General features: G+C 33.8%; 1 protein-coding gene across 1 annotated transcript; it reads right to left on the reverse strand.

The window, feature by feature from the left end:
• Positions 1-1,226: 1,226 nt before the first annotated feature.
• LOC123566471 (uncharacterized) lies at positions 1,227-14,154 on the reverse strand. The gene is made up of 9 exons (XM_045360610.2): positions 13,518-14,154; positions 12,752-12,789; positions 12,246-12,449; positions 10,639-10,779; positions 8,375-8,540; positions 7,816-8,079; positions 7,367-7,422; positions 1,884-2,105; positions 1,227-1,439 (listed from the first exon to the last, which is right to left on the reverse strand). Exons 1-9 carry the CDS (start codon positions 14,134-14,136, stop codon positions 1,227-1,229), a joined length of 1,923 nt encoding a protein of 640 aa, XP_045216545.2. The 5' UTR covers positions 14,137-14,154.
• Positions 14,155-20,473: the final 6,319 nt, after the last annotated feature.

Consider the following 20,473-nt stretch of genomic DNA (forward strand, 5'->3'; position numbering starts at 1 on the left):
TTGTATATACTATAGATTAAATATCTATTTATTAATAACTATCAGTAGTCAGTTGAATTGAATTATTCCATATCTACTTGTAAATTTACATTTGAACTTTACAGGGTGTTTATGCTTATCGGATCCTTCTCTGTGGTAAATGAGAAAAGTGGATCCCTCTTTATTCGCTCACAGGAACTTCTATGCGGCACGGAAACCATCTTTGACAAAATTGTCTATCGGCACTGGCGCATTCAACTTCATTATTAGAATTTTTAGATTATATTCTTATTGAATCACTATCTCTTTCATAGGGAAATAAGTCATAGTACCTCCCATGATATGGTTTTTCAATTTCATATAACATGCACGTTTAAGTTTTATCATCAAATTTACCTATACGTTAGTGATACATAAATGACTTTAACACTAGAATTTTAATAATTTGATTTAATACAATAAGGGACTATTAATGTATAGATAGTCTGTGATTAGGGGGGCATTTCAGCGGCACAACTGTACTATAACAAATATAGGAACCCCAGTCAACCTTGGCACACAAGTTTGTATTATTGTGCTGCTTTTTAATACGCAAAATTATCTCATAATTCTAACAATAAAGATAAATTGAGAGAGCGTCGGTGCAAATAGAAAATTCTGTCAAAGAGGGTTCCCGGATCGGGTGCAGAGAGTCTGTGAGGCAAAATAGCACAAAATAATAGGGATCCCGGGCAGTAATGAAATCGACGTATGTCGTTTTTAAGGAAATATGAAGAAAACAACCTCATAATGTGTACTTACAAATACGATGGGATCAACCACTTCATATCTAAGGTACTAGCTATAGCTATATTCAGGAAAAGTCGTAGTTAAGTTTATTAAACATCGTCTGATGTTCATCAGAGCCAGTACCCTCCGTCTACATTCCATCTTCGTATGGACCTGTGACTACTGATTAAACAAATGTAACGATAAAAAGCAAGGGTATATAGCTACATATTTCCGTGATTTATGCACAAACATGCGTTCAGGACGAAAATCGATTTTCCAAGCTCCTTGACGTTGGAGTTCATTGTACACCACAAAAAAGGTTCTGTGCGCGAACAGAGAGGGTTTCTCTTTCTCATTTACTACAGAAAGGGATCCGATATGCATACACACCTTGCTCTAGTGAGTGTATATTTTTTCCAATGATCGTATTACTTCAGTTTAGTTATCTTATGAATGCATTACCTATTCTTTAATCTTCAATGAAAAGCTTGGTAATTGTGATTATAAACGTCAAGTTTTAATACAAATGCTACCTTATATTTGTCGGGCACGTTTCCTCTCAAAATGTATTTGACATGATCAAATGAAATGCCTTCCATCTCTTGAAAACCGGGCGTATCTCCAAAAAATACATTGCTTTTTATGACACGTCCAGACTCGTGCTTGTACCTCATTGGATATAGCTCAAACTGCAATAAAAGATGAACTTAAAACATAGACTAGTATAAGTGTCTTTGTATAAGGTATTCAAGCACAAAGCTATATAATACTTTAAATGATGTATAACGCTTTAAAAAGTATTTTCCGCTAAGATATTTAAAGGTCTTTCATTATCAATTTAGAACGTTGTAAACATATACATGTTAAGAAAGGCCAAAAGTACTTGTACTAACTATTGTTATTATTTTACATACATGTACATACCTAATCTTCACGAGGTTCTACATTTGCGATTTCCATTCATAAAAACACTCGTGTGACAATATTTTCAAATATGTAATAAATACTAAAACACGGAAATGAAAAAAAATTAACAAACGGTAGATATGTATAATGTACATTACATTAAATAGCTGGCTTAAGATAGTGAAGTAGTTTATTCGTTACGAAAATTACAATAAAGTATGAAGTACCGTTTCTCTTGAAGAAACGCCATCAAGTTGTGCACTAGCTAAGCATGCTCCTTCAGCTTTGCCATCAATATCATCTTGTAGGGCAGATAAGACTGAGTCGATGAAACTTGATTTTCCGGAGTATGTTGGTCCTACGACAAGAATCCGCAACTTCTTGTTTTCAAGCTCTGAGAGTTTTTCATGTATTCCCTGCAGTATAAGGTCCTTGTCGTTACCATTTCTCTGCAATAGATAAATCAGTTGAAAATAAAAATATTTTACCTGTAGTCATTATAAACTCTGTGAAAAACTGCTTTAGAACCATAGAACGCAAGCAAACAACAGCAGACTTGTTTGACTGGGAAGCATATAAGAATTGCAACACGCCCCTAGCACCGGCTTAAGCGGATTTCTTATACAATAGTGAAATAGAATATACTTCATGATCCAAAAGGAGCAAGAAATCTAACAACACTGAGTACAAGTACGGGGAGACGTTTTACTTTCGCCACAAGGCACTTAAAGACTGCTGGTGTGTTAATTAATGAAACTAATCGGTGATTAGATTTTCTGAAAATGTAAAACGCAAGCAAGCAACACAATAATTCGGTTTGACTGAGCTGTTCATGAGAGATAATGAAATATGTAACACCCTCATACACCCCTAGCATAGGGTTAAGCTCTATTAACCAAAAGGACCAGAAAATATAACAACATTGAGTTCATTAAACTTTCCTTACATGTACTTTTTCGGAGACTTGTATTGATGTTAAGCACAGTAGGTTTAAACATTTTTTATTCTTCACCATTTTATAGATCTCAAACTCAACCAAAACTTTAGTGATTAACCTTTATTCTGATATTGCATTCCGAATGACCTTTAGAAAGACAAATTGCTTGATTGGTGTTACCACACCGTCTCCAGTGTCAGTACGAAATGTTTAGATTATCTTTGATTCTAACAATGCTTTTAGGGTACAATGGTATTTCAAACTATCGAGAGAAATCAAAAAGACGTATTAATGTGATTTGTCAAGTAATCCATTTATAATATCTCGAGCAGTACATGAATCGTCACTCCAATTATTTTAAAGTTGTTACACCCCTTATGACTTAAGCTATTGGTGTGGCAAGACAACCCAAACAAAAATACCAAAACAAATAAAAATGTCTGGGAATGTTATTGTTGCTTCTAGTGTATCGTGCAAAATTACAGATGGCAAGAGGAAACAACTCACCGGTTAAATTGCGTTATATAACAATTTGTTGTTCAAGTAAATTGTCAAGAGATGAAATACTGTAGAATCTGGTAAATAAGCGCATTTTCGAAAATAAGCGCATATCAGAAGTAAGCGCATACGGCCTTACCGTTATTCTGTGTGGGATAACAAGCGCATATCATGCCCTTACCATAATTTTATCTCTAAGGTAGGCGCATATCCGATTACTGGTGAACAAACAACAGATGCAGCAAAAACACGTAATTAACTGTATTATACCGTGATAATTGTTTATCATAAATACAGGTGACAAGTGTTCTCACCTGTTGAATAGCCGGTGGTATTAAAAGATTTTAACGTCTATTGTCTGATAAAACGATAATTGTTTACGATAATAATTCTTTTGAATAGAAAATGTTTTCAGAAAATGAAAGTAAAAGTTTGAATACCAGAAAAGTTGTTTGCGTTGTCATAACAGTTAATCATTCTTTCATAAACTGAACATTATTTACAAATTACAAATATGTATGTTCATTATGCTTTCATTATGTATAAATAATGTATGCAATAAAAAGAAGTAGTTCACTGCGCACGTCCATGACCATGTTTTACTTTCGTTTTCTCAACCAAGGTGAGCACCGACAAAGTTCCTATATATAAGCGCATATCAAATATAAGCGCATAGTTTTGGCTTATGTATAAGCGCATATCAAAAAATGGCGCATGAAAGTGTCACTAAAATTATTATAAGCGTATACGCTTATTTTCCAGATTTTACAGTTTAAAAGGATGGATAAGAGACGAGACAAGAGAGTAGATTATTGACTTCCGAATTGCAATCTTCGCCAACTGCAATCTTAACTTTAAACAAGAGTCAGATTCTTCGGTTTGTCTGTGATTTGATTTTTAACAGTAGCTATTTGTTAGAACATTTAGTTTAAATGTCCATATTGAAATTCTTACTGATGCTTTCCCTATAGTCTGAATACAATCAATCATGCTTTTTCAAACTTGCACCGTACAAATGATGTCATGATATGAAATTAAGCATCAACTAGAAAATGCTTTTGTAAAAAAGCGCATGTCTCCCCCAATGCAAAGTCCTATAGGCAAGAAGTTAATAGGGGTCAGGAGCGAAAGTCAAAGAGACACTGATGGTTGGCTGTAATAGGGATCATCTACTTGGCATGTCCAGTCATCCCGCTAAATTTCAACACTCTTGGCCTAGTGGTTCTCAAGTCACTGTTCAGGCTCCTGTGACCTTGACCTTTGATCAAGTGACCTCAAAATAAGTAGGGGTCATCTACTCTGCATGTCCAATCATCCTATTAAGTTTCAACATTGTAGGTCAAGTGGTTCTCAAGTTATTCCCAAAAAAATGATTTTACATGAACAGGCCACTGTGACCTTGACCTTTAATAGACTGACCCCAAAATCAATAGGGGTCATCTACTCTGCATGTTCAATCATCCTATGAAGTTTCAACATTCTGGGTCAAGTGGTTCTCAAGTTATTGATATGAACTGGTTATCAATGTTCAGGCCTCTGTGACTTTGACCTTTAACGGAGTGACCCCAAAAACATTAGGGGTCATTTACTCTGCATGAACAATCATCCTATGAAGTTTCAACATTCTGGGTCAAGAGGTTCTCAAGTTATTGATTGGAAATGGTTTTCCATGTTCAGGCCCCTGTGGCCTTGACCTTTAACAGAGTCACCCTAAAATCGTTAGGGGTCATCTACTCTGCATGACCAATCATCCTATGAAGTTTCATCATTCTGGGTCAAGTGGTTCTCAAGTTACTGACCGGAAATGGTTTTCAATGTTCAGGCCCCTGTGACCTTGACCTTTCATAGAGTGACCCCAAAATTGTTAGGGGTCATCTACTCTGCATGAGCAATCATCCTATTAAGTTTCAACATTCTGGGTCAAGTGGTTCTCAAGTTACTGACCGGAAATGGTTTTCAATGTTCAGGCCCCTGTGACCTTGACCTTTAATGGAGTGACCCCAAAATCAATAGGGGTCATCTACTTTGCATGTACAATCATCCTATGAAGTTTCAACATTCTGGGTTAAGTGGTTCTCTAGTTATTGATCGGAAATGATTTTCCATGTTCAGGCCCCTGTGACCTTGACCTTTGATGGAGTGACCCCAAAATCAATAGGGGTCATCTACTCTTCATTATCAATCATCCTGTGAAGTTTCAACATTCTGGGTCAAGTGGTTCTCTAGTTATTGATCGGAAATGGTTTTCAATGTTCAGGCCCCTGTGACCTTGACCGTTGACGGAGTGACCCCAAAATAAATAGGAGTCATCTACTCTTCATGGCCAATCATCTTATGAAGTTTCAACATTCTGGGTCAAGTGGTTCTCTAGTTATTGATCAGAAATGGTTTTCAATGTTCAGGCCCCTGTGACCTTGACCTTTGATGGAGTGACCCCAAAATCAATAGGGGTCGTCTACTACAGCAGCCCTACAACCCTATGAAGTTTGAAGGTTCTAGGTCGAATGGTTCTCCAGTTATTGCTCGGAAATGAAGTGTGACGTACAGACGGACGGACGGGCGGAAGGACGGACGGACGGACGGAAGGACGGACGGACAGACGGACGGACGGACAGGGCAAAAACAATATGTCTCCTGGGGGAGACATAATAAAACAAGTAGTATTCCCTTTATAAGCTAGAAATTTACTGATTACGTAAAGGTTATTAAATTTAGTCATATAATAATATTTTGAAGTAGTATTGTTACAAATATTATTACCAACATTTTTCAGCCAGTAATGAATATTTATTAAAAACAATTAGAATTATGTATATCTTGATTCTTCCAGAGACAGAGAAAAAGAAACACAAAATCATGAAACTTAATATAATTACTTTATACAAATTATTTTCGTTTTGTATTCTCTTGTATTACATTTAAACGAAAATACATTCCAGTATAGACGACCAGTTTATTTTCTAGAATGCATGGTAATCAGAACGTAATTCCATATTTCGAAAAATAACGCACATATTTAAGAATTAGTAAATATGGTTATCAATACATTAAAACAAGAGGGCCATGAAGGTCCTGTATCGCTCACCTGACCTATTGATCTGAAGGTCATCAAAATTAACATTCTGACCAAGTTTCATTAAGATATGGTCATAAATGTGGCCTCTATTGTGTTAACTAGCTATTCCTTTGATTTGACCCCGTGACCTAGTTTTTGACCGGACATTACACAGATTCAAACTTGCTCTGAAGATCATCAAGTTTAACATTCTGCATTCTGAGTAAGTTTCATGAAGATACAGTCATAAATATGGCCTCTAGAGTGTTAACAAGTTTTTCCTTTGATTTGACCTTGTGACCTAGTTTTTGACCCCACCTAACCCAGATTTGAACTTGAGCTATAGATCACCAAGAATAATATTTTGATTAAGTTTCACTAAGACATGGTCATAAATGTTGCCTCTAAAGTGTAAACTAGCTTTTTTTTATTTGAGCTAGTGAACTAGTTTTTTATCCTACATGACCCAGATTCAAACGAGTCCTGAAAAAATCATTATTATTAACATTCTAACCAAGTTTCATATATATACAGTCATAAATGCGGCCTCTACAATGTTAACAAGCTTTTCATTTGATTTGACCTGGTGACCTAGTTTTTGACTCCAGATGACCCAATATCAAACTCATCTAAGATATTATTCAGGGTAACATTCTGATCAAGTTTCATTAAGATTGGGTCCAAAATGTGACCTCTAGAGTGTTAACAAGCTTTTCCTTTGATTTGACCTGGTGGCCTAGTTTTTGACCCCAGATGACCCAATATCAAACTCATCCAAGACTTTATTGAGTGAGGGTAACATTCTGACAAAGTTCCATTAAGATTAAGTCAAAATTGTGACCTCTAGAGTGTTAACCAACTTTTCCTTTGATCTGACCTGGTGACCTAGTTTTTGACTCCAGATAACCCAATATAAAACTCGTCCAAGACTTTATTGAGGGTAACATTTTGACCAAGTTTCATTAAGATTTAGCCAAAAATGTGAACTCTAGAGTGTTAACAGTCAAATTGTTGATGACGGACGGACAGACGGACGACGGACAGAGAAGATCACTAAAGCTCACCTTTGAGCACTTTGTGCTCAGGTGAGCTAAAAATAAAAAACAATATAATTATGACGGGTTGCACTATGAATTTCTATTAAACTTGCGATGGACTATATTCGGAATATGTAAAAGATGAACTTGAGTTTTCATTCAGTAGAATAAATATATATATACCAAAGCAGGTAAGAGCTCTCCTCGCTTTGTCCACTCATCGGGTTTATCCACCACGTCTGAAAATTGATATCTATTATTTAGAATTATCGTTAACAAGTAATGTCTCTGTCTTCTGTTCACACTTACAATAACATGTGAATAATAGCAAGATTTATAAAGCTTTAAAAGGTATTGTATTTATGATAATACTTAAACAATAACACTGATGTACACACCCGAATTATATGTAGTATATATGCAAATGCTTAAACCTTTCATAAAGCATTCAGACTGGTTTAACATTTGCATATGTACTCATATCTCACATACCAGCATTGACGTATAAGTCTTTGTAACTGATCGGGACAAAAGAAGTTATACATTCTTTGAAACGTATATGTTGTATAAAATCTATATTTGCCAAACACTCTTATCATAAATAACAGGTAATAAAGATTTTCACACAATACCTTGGTGATTTCCCAAATAGGACTGTATCAACTTCAACATTTCATACAAAGCGTTCAGAGCTAATCTGTCTATCCCGTCATTCCGCTCGTTTTCACTAACGTAATTTACAACCGGAAAGACATGATTGTGAGGCACTCCGTAGAATTTAGCTGTTTCGGATGTAGTGCGTTCAGCCTTACGGCTTGAATAAATATTATTAACATCCTTTGAGACTGTAGGACAGTGCTGATCAAATTTTGTTGCGACAACAGCCATTGGTAATCCTGAAAAATGTGTGAAATTCTAAGGCATCAGTTATAAAACTAAAAAATCTGACAAAAAGTGTAGTTGTATTAAAAAAACAACAACATTATTTTTAACTTTCGTAAGACGTTTTCCTTTGGTATGCATGTGTTTTACTCAAGAATGTCTGTCAAAGCTTTTGTAGCAATGTCGTGTATATAAGAGAGAATGTTCCCCGTCAGAAACTAATTACATATTTACACAGTTTTCACCGTATATGCAAAAAGAATATCTCTGTCTGAGTACTTTGATCTTTAAAATAGATCTAAGGTTTACCTTTCCTTGATATTGTCTTTATGATGTCACCAAAGCGTTTATGTAGATCACCTGTAAACGTCTCAAAGTTCGGATTGCCATTTACGAAACAAACTAAATGCATTTCGTCGTCTAAAGTTGTTGCCGTTTCTGTTATTTCAGGTACATGCTCGGGATTATCTGGAAACTACGTTGGGAAATCATTTTAAAAGAGTAAAGAGTCTATATGTGTTACATAACTATATATTTAACAATTGCAGACAGACGTATTAGCCACCAGCAAGTATCAGAAAGGAAATCGAAATTTAAAAAAAGTCTCCTGTGTTTTCTTTAGTTAGAAAAGATATCTGTGGAAATGGTAATACAGTCGCAGTTTGGTCAAAAACATACGTTAAATAAATATTATTTATCAATATTCATATGCATATTGTTAAGTTTTATAGCCAAACATTCCACTAAAAGTCAGCGGTGATATATATTCCCCGGATGAATCGGGTATTGGTACTCTTCTTTCATAGAGCAGTGTGCTTAATAAATGACTTTAACATATTAAGCTGATCTTATTTTCTATAACTCAACAAACTATACAGTAATATCAATGCCTAGTATTGACATTTTACGGTATTCTACATGTATTTCTCACATGCTTGATAAAAATACGTCCTATGTTGACTCTGATACCCTAAAGAAAGAAGATATTAAGGTAATGAGGTCAACAATGATGCATGTGTACGTGACTGACAACATTTGCGTTTGATTTTGTGTCATTGATCAATACTCAAGAACACACACCTTTAACATACACCTGTATATAATTTGGACTTTTTACTTGTACAACATAAAAGTGTGACGTCACGATAATTCAGACGTACAATGTGGTCAAAAACACTTAATATTAAGAAGACAGAAAATTTGAAAAATGGAAATTAGTCTAGCAATCATTTTATCAGGTTTGCATCTACGACACGTGGGGAGATATTTCAGTCTTACACGGACACGAACAAACACTTACGGTTGCATTTTTGTTTGATATTTTCTGATATTTTAAAAATACTTGTTTATATTTGAGGATTTTTTTTTGTTGCATTTACGCAGGAAAAAGACAGAGATACCGTTCTGACATAACCAGCGACTGAGTAAATACTAGACATCTAAAACAAAAGATAACTCGGCGGTCTTGCACGAGTGAACAGGGTGAGCAGTAGTGTAATGTCTTGAAATGCATACCTACATGTAACGCTGAATAGCTCCTACTTTAATTTTGTACGAGGACCTAGCACTATTAATCTTTCTTTAATACCTCTAAAGAAGGAACGCAGAATCAAGTGGGTAACGAAGGGTTGGTTTTTATGGAAACATCAACGGCAAAACTTAAAGTCACAAAATACACAACATTCATTAAGGTACGGACTTTCACCAAATTCAGACAGCAGAGCAACGAAGAAACTTTTCTTCTTGTAATTTTTAAAGATTTAGAATATTAAAGAGTAAATAATGTGCGGACTTCTTGCACGAAACTTTAATTTTAAATTAGGTGTTAATCAAAGGGCTCTCCTTTGGTCTGTTTCGATATCTGTTTTGAGAATAAGGCTTAAGTGTTGTTATATTTTCTGGTCCTTCGGGATCATTGATTTCAATTCATTTAGATTTGAAGACTTAATACTGCTTAAGCCGGTGCTAGGGGGCGTGGGCAGTGTTGCATTTTCCATTACTGCTCATGAACAGACCCAATCAAACCGAGTCAGCAATTTTCACTCTTTGCATTGTTCTTGGTGCTTTCGAGGGATCTACTTTCCAGATTTTATTAAATTAAAGCAATATTAATATATTTTACAAGAAAAAGAAACAAAAAGAAAAACAAAAACAAAAATAATATCGTCTATCACATATAACATCTGAAACGTTTTGAATGTAGAACTTCGAAAGTTGTAACAGTTTTGTAAAAACTCTACGTGAGTGAATTAATTTTGAAAAATGTCATCATCAAAACAAAAAATGTAAAAGAAAAGGGTTTTACTTTTCCGCCACTTGTAGGAGGACACATTTACAACAACGTGTATTTACCCTTGCGTATCGCATGGAATTCCTCGCAGGTCGGAAAACATTATTTTCTCTCTGAATCATTCAATTCATTTCACGCAAGAACCGACTGAATAAATTGTACGTGAAAGGTTAAAAGTTGTGTTTTTGCCAAACATCTTATTTTAGAACTCCCTATCTTTGACAGCCGAACAAGGCGTTTAGGTGTACATATGACATTTCTACAGAAATATTTTACTGCTCACTTGATAACCAGCTGGTAACTTGCCATCTAAAAGAAGGTCTAGTTCATTCTCGTAGCCTCTTTCATCTTCAAATCCTCGTATGTCGACAATGCGTATGTTTAATGAATCACCATTTTCTGATTTAAGGACATATGGCTTCACCTAAAAATAAGTTCGTAACACTGAATAGTGGTTATTGTGTATACTAGGATATGTATGGATTAAATCTATAAATGATTAAACACGAAAACAACTACAAAATGTTAATATACATATAGTGTAGCCATTAAATTACTACAGTGTACGAATTAAAACTTGTTATACCCTCTACATTTATTTGTATTTATAACATTTAGACCTCAAGTACATCTTTATAATCCACAGGTTTTGAAATTATATAATGTATATCTAAGCAAACATCACCGTTATTAATACATTTGTGTCTTCAATCATTCCAAACAGACAAACATGCATTCTAAAAACAATTATGTATTATAAGAAACGTTATAAATTTCCGATTTTAAATGCATTTTATAGTACGACTAAATTGAACGAAAATAAAATCAGTTTATAATTATTTTAACATTTATATATTTATTTGTTACAATTATCATTTTGTTCAGGACGGCTTTTGTCTAAACTAAATACAAAAAAGAGAGTAAAACACAAACCACACAACTTAAATTAATAATTTTGTAGTTTCCTTTTCCTTTTGATAAATTAACTGTTATTGTACAATAGATTCAAGCTTCAGTCGGTGGTAGTGGCGTGGGGTGTGATATGTTTTATTACACACTTAACCGAAGTATGCTATCGTTTTGATTAACGACATTTAAGCTGCGAGTGACTTCAGGTTTGCACAGTTAAAACGAAATTAAACATATAGAGATTTATGATTCAAATAATATAAGCTTGTAACTTTTTATGTCTTTGATTTCTATTTAAGGAACCACTTGCCATCACGGCATCCATCTGAAGGCATGGTATGGTAGGTAAAATAGTTTTGATACGTTAAGCAGAAATTTTTGTCGAGCCCGCTTGCGGTGAGCTCCACATAGTCGCCACTTTTGGCGGTTCGGTGTATGTGCGTGCGTCCGTCCATTTGTGCGTGAGTGCGTCCGTCTGATTTCGTTCGGAGCATAACTTTGAAATGCATGGACGTTTGTCCGGAGCATTTCTTCATTATGCATGGTGGGATTCTGATAAAACTTGGCATGAATGTTCACCATACTAAGACGGAGTGTCATGCGCAAGAACTAGGTCCCTTGGAGTTAGGTCAATGTCACATTTGACAGCTGTCGGACTCAACAAAAATAAAGATAAAAGCAAAGCATGTATTTATAAATATATCGATTTGTCAATTCAATCACACGCTGCTTTTTTCTTATCTAAGAAGAACGACCACTTCAACTTCATGAGTTAAATATACAACAAAAATCCGCAGAAATTGAAAATTGCTGTATACAAGACACGACACTAGTAAGATGATTAACAGTTATTTTAAAGCATAAATGAAGAGATTTCTAAAGATGAATCTCTTAAGCAATCACATGTATCAAGTTTCCTGATTATTTCGATACTTGCATTACTATCACAAAAACGTTGACATATATCTGCAAAATACTTACCCTGCTCGTAACACTTTCCGAACAATTTCTAGCAGGAGCAATGTGTGCAACTTTTCCCGTGAACACTGTTGAAAGAGTGTTAACGAAACTAGATTTGCCAGATCCAATAACTCCCACGAGTAGTATAGTGTACCTTTTGATATCTAATACAGGAAGGGGTACAATTTCCGTGAGTTCTTTTTTCTTTCGAATAAAGTCTTCTCTCTATAATTTATAATTTCTTGCAATATAAAACAAATACAAGTATTGCACTGGGTAAAAGAGAACGATTATACTGATAATCGACACCAAAAAGGTTTTAGAAGATAAATGTTTAGATTTGTCTTTATGCTTTTGAAGGATCTTTTAACATTTCTTTTTATATACTGCAAAACTCATTGCCTTTGTCTTGTTTCAAGAAAAGTTTGTTTGAATTTTCATTTTTGATCTATATTCTGACATGAAATATAAACGATATTTTTAGAAAGGGTATTATTATTATACAAAGTTTTCAACGTCAGCATTACCTTCAATTCTGGTAACCAGTTTTTTGGTTGTATGTCATCTGAAATTAAGTAAATAAAATATGTCTCTAAAAGGACAAAATACGTCATACGTTATAAGATACAGTGTAAATGATTCAATATTTAGAACATCGTCAGAGTAGCTAATTTCATTGTTGTTCTGACAGCTAATTATAGGCCTGCTATATTTATGGGTGTGTGAAAAGTGGGTAATTGAACACAATCATGAGGGATCAAAATGTGTAGATAGGCCCTTTTTATCGACGTTCACCGTCTGAAACTAAGACAAAGATTATAATATTCAATTTGCCATGACTTGAATTCTGAAACAATATATACAGTGCAATTTCGCCGAGTTCTGAGAAGGTGAGAAATATATTTTGTGCTCAGAGTCGTTCAAACCGATGCTAACTGAAGGAAGGCAAAGCAAAAAGATAATTTAGCATTTTAATGACCATGCCTTGCAGACTTACAACATTGATAAAAATGGGCTCTATGTATCTACGCTATTTTCCATAAGATTGATACTGAAAGCATATTGTGTAACAAAGTAATCTACACTCATGAGGCAACATTCAGGTACAAGACAATCATCTCAATTCATCAATCCAGAGTAGTCAGTTTCAACGACTTCAACGTTTTGAACCTTTTTTGAATGCCTGAAGGTCGTAACTTTCAATCTACATCTACATAGCCCTTTTCATCTACATAGCCCTTTATCTTATCATTTCAATATTTGACGGGCATGTAAAATATTCATATGACCTACCTACAACCTGGTATACTTCTATTCTTTTTACTATCATTTGCCCTGAATTGATATCTTTCGATTTGATTTTTTGTTGATCAGTATTTTCAGCTCTATCCAGACCCTGAACGTTTTCCTTGTATTTAGGATTGCGTTCTGCACTATAGGCATAGTTTACATTCAACGAGCCATTCAGATGCATAAAGCCATCTTTTATGTGGGACGCTGGTTTTGAACCTTTTTTGAATGCCTGAAGGTCGTAACTTTCAAATGTCCCTCCCCCAAATGTAGGACCAAAACTTGCATCACATGTTATAGCCACGGACGTCTTATCTTTTTTAATCGGAAGAAAGATGCATTTAGCACCAGGGTTGTTTTTCTTAGAAAACAAAAATGCATCTTCATCTTTCATTTTTCTGTTCTTGTTTGAGCTCCAGTCTTTGGAAGTATATCCTCCGAAAAGTGTATTATGCTTTCCGTATAAGATGGTCACGGTCGGGCCTTTTGCATCACACGAGTCATGGAACGCACGTACATCAGCCTTGTCTACAGCTTTGTATAGTAGGTTGAAATCTTTTATATTTTTGCCTCCACATATCCTTGAACCGATTTCGTCTAAGAGATCAGATGTATCAGTCATATTTTGCCTCTTACACCATTGACGCTGGAACTTCACATGTAAATGATAATTAAAGTTAAATTAACGCCTGTACATTTGTATTTCTTTATCAAGGTTCTTTACCAGGTTGCCAAAGGCTCAATAAAAATGACATACAATTATATAAAGTTTTAAAATATATATATTATTATTTTTTTTTTATACAATTAAGTTTTAAGCTTGTATAGACCAAGTTGCCATGGCCATGTTGCTGTTATCACTTATTAATAATCTATTTTTTTCAGTAAGTAGCTAAAATCAAACTGTTTTGGATATAGATTTGTTTTAGGTGAACTTTTATGCTAAATACGAATGTAATCGTTTTCATTTCCATTCATTTCAACTTCGTTATACTGAAATGATTACAGTAACACCTATACGTAAGTATTGACATTAGCTGATACAGTGGCATCATATATCTTAAATATCCTCGATCTTTAGAATATTGTTGTTTTGTGCATTGTAATATTTTAGAGACAAAAATATCTTGATGACGAAGGCTAAAAATGCTACTTGCTTAAATAGCAAAATAACAGTTATGTACATTTTAATTAACTGTTTAATTGCCCAGTATTGTGGGTTGACTATATTGTCCTAGTATGTGTTTCAACATAATTGCGCAGGTCGCGAAAAGACGATTTATTGTTTCAACTAAATCAAATACTGTACATAATAAAATACTTGTTAATGTCAATAAAATGAAACCAGTTGTTTACAACATTGTAAATCATTAGTTTTTCAGTTTCAAACAATAATTTATGATCTCGTAAAAGGTGCCTATATTTCTATCATTAACTGAATGTTTACATTTAGGCTTATTTCTGTTAACATTAAGTAGTTTTCTTTACTAAAATGCTATAAGCTACTAACAAGAGCTCTGCTAAGCAGGTCAATTTACGTCCAAACTAGATTAGATGTTTGTGTGTGCGTGTGTCCGTGCGTGTGATTGCGTGCGTGTGTGTGTGCGCGTATGACATAACATGGCGGATTTAAAAATATTGAACAATTCAGAGTCTTATTTAATATTCACTGATATTTCATTTTCACGATTAAGATATGAAAATTAAAGGCAGAGAAAAATGAGAAAAAAAAACAACAACAAAACATTGGCTTTAATCTAGATTCTCAAAACTATATTTGAAAGAAGCATGATTCCAAAGTCGTTTTGTCTGACTTTATTGATGCCCCTATATAAGAGTAATATATTTTAGTTTGATTCATCATCAAAAAATAAACGTATTAGAAGTCTAAAAATTTATCATTATCTGTTACAAAATTTTGGGTAGATTGTAAGAAGTAAATATCGGATATGATTAAACTCAACACAAGTGCAAGCGAAACACGATTTGTCTATAAAGCCACAATAAATTTCAAATTGTTCTATGGAACTGACTAAAATAGAGAAAAATAGAAACTTCACAGATCGCCCAACACGACAATGTTACAGGCTCTGTTTGATTGAGCCTGTTCATGGACGTTAGTGGAATTGCATGCTACCGTCCAGTCAGGTTATTATTGTTTGGTTTAATGTTAGTACTTTCTCAAACCATTTAGTGATATGGAACTCAATAACCAAACAAAATTATTTGTAAATAATGATTTTGGACCGAGGTATCGGTTTTCATTTACTTTTTTACATTGTATTATGGTTTACTCTACCGTGTACTAAATTAAAATTTTAATTATCTTAATTTAAAATTAAAATCGTCAGAACAAATGCAAAATCAACTGTTCTAGATCATAACCACTTTTCTGTCAACATATTGCAAACCATATTTCTGCGTTTGGTCAGTAGAAAAAATAATCTTTACAAGTTTTAGTCTCTGTAAGTTAATAGTTCCGTAGCTCTTTACACCTTAAATTGCGGGTCACTTATTATTACTAACCAATCACAGCAGTAATTTCATCTCAATTGCTAAAACACACTTAATTATGATAGTAAGCATGGTTTGATTTTGATAACATCTGTCTACAAAATAAATTGTAGAATCCCCTTGAGGGCGAAGGAATTCAACGTTAAATAGAAGAAAACATACAGGTTTCATTAATAATGTTAATGCCTTTGTAGCTGAAGTGTGACGCCTTGAATTCATTTCACCTTATTGTTGGACGAAAATATATATGATTTAAGCAGATGATTGAAGCGAATTGATATCGTCCAATATAGTGACAAATTAAATGTTTTCAGTATAATTCGATGCAGTAACAGTATTTATTATTTATTAAACCATTAAAGCTTGTCAAGTTCATGATTTCAAAACGCTCTTTACTGTATATTGTATCAAATAAAAAAGAACGTTTTATTTCTTTCTAACGTACTTACTGATACTAAAAATATTTATTTCTGAATATCGCGTTAAGCACCTAAACAAGATCATGATGACTCCATAGTTCTCACATCTCCAACAGGTAACAAGTCTGATACAGACACATTTCTGCATTATAGCTTTGAAAACTGGACAGTTTATTAAGAACATGCAGTTTCTGACAGACAGTCATCACATTTTGCGCTTAAGATGTATGAGGAAAACCTGCTTCGCCGTATGGTAGCCACGTTTTCAATGTACCAAATGATCTGAAGGAATTGGCAGAGGGTAATAAAGGAAACTTTCTGCATTTTTTTTTAAATCAGACAACAGTTTCCATAGGACGATTCTCAGACTTGACATTATAGACAACATATACAAAGAAAACTTGATTCGACTCCTCCCTAGTGACTATGTTTAAGGCAGTGAAATTATCTAAAAGAATTTGCAACCGGAAATCTGTATGAATTACCTAGATTTTCTGGAATTGCAATGAACACCGACAAAAATTATTTTCCCGTGAAGCTAGATTGATATTGATCTTTTGTTAAGAGAAAGATGCTACTTACAATAGTAATGGGGAACCAAAGACGGACGGACGACGAACATCCAAAAAACAGACAATGAGCAAGACGTGCTTCAAATGTGCACGATATTATCAATAAAAGAAATTGGAAAAAGCAATTATAATATATCTTCCTGTTATGCAAAATTCTTCATTCATGTTTTAAAACATTTTAAGTCTTTACTGTTTCAACAACGTGAAAGTCCATAAAATGTTCGAAAAAGAAATCTATGATACTTCACTTTAGAACAAGAATGCTAGTGAAAGAATGGACATCCACATTTTCAAGCTCTTCAAGAGACAATCTGGATAACGTATAACTTAGAAATATAACGCATGACGTACACTCTTCTGTCTTTGTGATACGGCAGTGGGGCAAATATCAAACAGTAATTCCTTAGACAAAAGGCTAGAGCGTCTGAGACGAAAAGACTACCTTTGTGGCTTTTTCGGGCAGTAATAAACACATTAATATTTACTGAATTTCTTAATATAATACAGTAATATCCAAACATCATGCTGAGTTTGAAGACAAAAGTTAAGTTAATTCTAGATGACATACAGCTATGTACTGACTAAATTTCATAAAATTTTGCTATTTGTGAGAAAACATCACATTTTGACCAAATGCTATAATTGCAATTTAATTTAATAAGTAAAGTTGCTGTACAGTAATACGCCAGATAGCCGACTTGTCGGACGATTTCAAAGGGGCCGTCAATTTCAAATATTATTTCCTAATATCTGAAGTCACGCCAAATATTTAAAGAAACCAAATACAAGAATAAAATATATTTACACAGATAATGATTGCATAATTTATTCTATGATACATACGTAGCTTACTGCGCTTTCACAACGGCCGTCCAAACTAAAATGTTCACCAAAAATACGAATATGATAAAGTATTTAGGTCTCCATTACTTTTACAAAATTTATCTTTGTAAAACTTTGATAAATTATTACCTGTAAAAAATAATAACGTGTGTTACACGTCGCTTTTTCTTTGGAAACTCCCGATATCGGCACTTCCCATATCAATAAAACAGAAGGTTCTTAAAGAAATACAATTTCACAAAATATTTGCAGTTATACAAAGTATATATTCAGAGTTCGATACTGTAAAAATACGTTTTGGAATGTAAGGGTATAATATTATGTACAGACTTTTGTCTCTTTATTCAACAACAATGTAAATAGACAAGTTTTTTTCGCAATCACTTGAGCCTTCTAAGAGGTAACAATAAATATCATTGGGGTATAGCTTACACAAACTTTCCTGTCTAAATATTTAAGGATTTTATTTTATTTCAGAACGTAAATAGACTTACATTTTACAAACATTTTGATTTAAAGAAAAAACTCATACGCCGTCCTGTAAACTCACTTTGTTGCAAAGTAAATTTTGTTTTTGTGCAAGTTGACACGTACGGTTATATCAATTTTAAAATCGTAAATAATAGTGCAACTTTAAGCAAATCCATACTCATACGTGCACGTCTCGGTGATGCTATACAAATGCACTTCTTTTGTCTGAGCAAATGGAATTTCTGTATGAGTTAATCAGTCAACGTTTCTACAATTTGTATTTTTTACAAACACTGACAAATACTTATTTTAAAGTTTTGGTCTAAAATCAGTCCTTTATTCAGGCGTGTTGTGTTACAGCTAAACTCATGTATCTCTCCCGGCAACAGCAACTTCACTTCCATGGGCTCTTCTATACGCTAAACCATAGTTTATTGAACAGAAGTAGATACACAGGGTGGTACTGTGCAAATTTTATGGCTACGTGCTTTAACCCATTTATTTTTTTTTTTTGTCATTTATTTGATAACAAAAATCAATACTGCTTGTCATATTACTTTTATCAAGCTGTGTGCATATTTTTCAATAAACTTGTGAGATAATGGATTGAAAAATTATATGGAGATAATCAATTCTGCAAGATGGGCAATTCCAGAAGCCGTGAAAAGCTTAAACGGGCGGATTCGAAAAGGGATAGTCGTAGAAGACTAAAAGCTCAACCTGAGGATAATCCAGAGGCAAGTTTATAGCTCGCTTATTACTGTGTAAACGGTATTTTTGTATCAAATATAACAGGGTTATCATAAAAGTAGCTGGATCTTTGATGCTGTATTCGGCTGGCTCATGTGGACTTTTGCCGGATCCAATCACACGAGGCGCGCAAGCGCAGGGTGTGATTAGACCTTGCAAAATTCACCAGAGCCGATACAAAATCACGGATCTAGCTACTGTCATATATTGCCCTTTTATTATATACCTCTATCATTTTGTTTGTTGTTTTATTATTCAATGAAATCTCCAATGCTTATTGATGTTAAAATAGGACTTAGTGAAGTTTTGATGTGCGCTGATATGTGTCAGGTCATGCGTATTAATGAAACTAGTCACTTAAGGTACAATACGGCTTTTTTCTGCCTGTTCATATTTACTTGTGAAATGCAAGCCGATATATTTTGCACACTTAATATAGGTATGTAATAAAATACATCTTTAAAATGAGAAATAGTCACATTCATTGCTATATAATCTTACCATTTAGACTTTTTTCCAGACGACGGACACAGCAAGTAGGACTGAGATTGAAAAGACACATCTACCGACGAAACAAATCGATTCAAACGAGGAAATATATTTTCAAAACCTTGGGGCAAGATTATTTCTTAATTATCAAATTATATGGGATCGATATCAAACTGAAATTAATGTTGTTATAAATATTTAATTTATGTGCGTATCTCAAAAAGCCTGGGAATTTTAGGTCGGATCTAAATGTAGTAATAGAGTGAACTAGTAAAACAAATCTTAAAAAGAGTAACATCTTTATATGAAAATTTGTCACTACATTTATAAATTTATAAAATGGCAGTATAAAACATTGTATCAAAAGTGTCCGAAGTGCAGGATTTTTAATGTAAAATGTCGATATGGATACTGGAATGTGAACATCCGCAAAACAAATCTCTTATTATCAACACTCAGTATTTGCGATGAAAAAAAAAACAGAATTCATCAACTGAAGACAAAAAAATCAACTTGTACCTCTTACGTCTTTGATACGATCAAAACTGAAAATTTCCCGACCCTCAAAAGACTACATTTTCGAATTTGCTAACATTTAGAAAATTGTTTGTAAATCGCATTTGCTAGAATGGTCTGTATTTACACCATTCTATTTACACGATCTCAGTCTGACATCTCTTATACCAAAGATTGTAAGTATTTTCAATGTAGGCCCTATAAATACTACAGGCTTTTTAAAAGTGTTACTATATGATATTTTACTTATTAAACCAAAATTTAAAAAAATCATGAATATTTTCAAGAATTAATTCAGTATGTGGAAATAAATTACTTTAGTGAAATGCATAGTATAAATATTTTCATTTGTTCATAATTATGTTCATTTTATAATTTTACCTAC

This window comes from Mercenaria mercenaria, chromosome 1 (assembly GCF_021730395.1).
Source record: "Mercenaria mercenaria strain notata chromosome 1, MADL_Memer_1, whole genome shotgun sequence".
In the NCBI taxonomy this organism is placed as follows: Eukaryota; Metazoa; Mollusca; class Bivalvia; order Venerida; family Veneridae; genus Mercenaria; species Mercenaria mercenaria.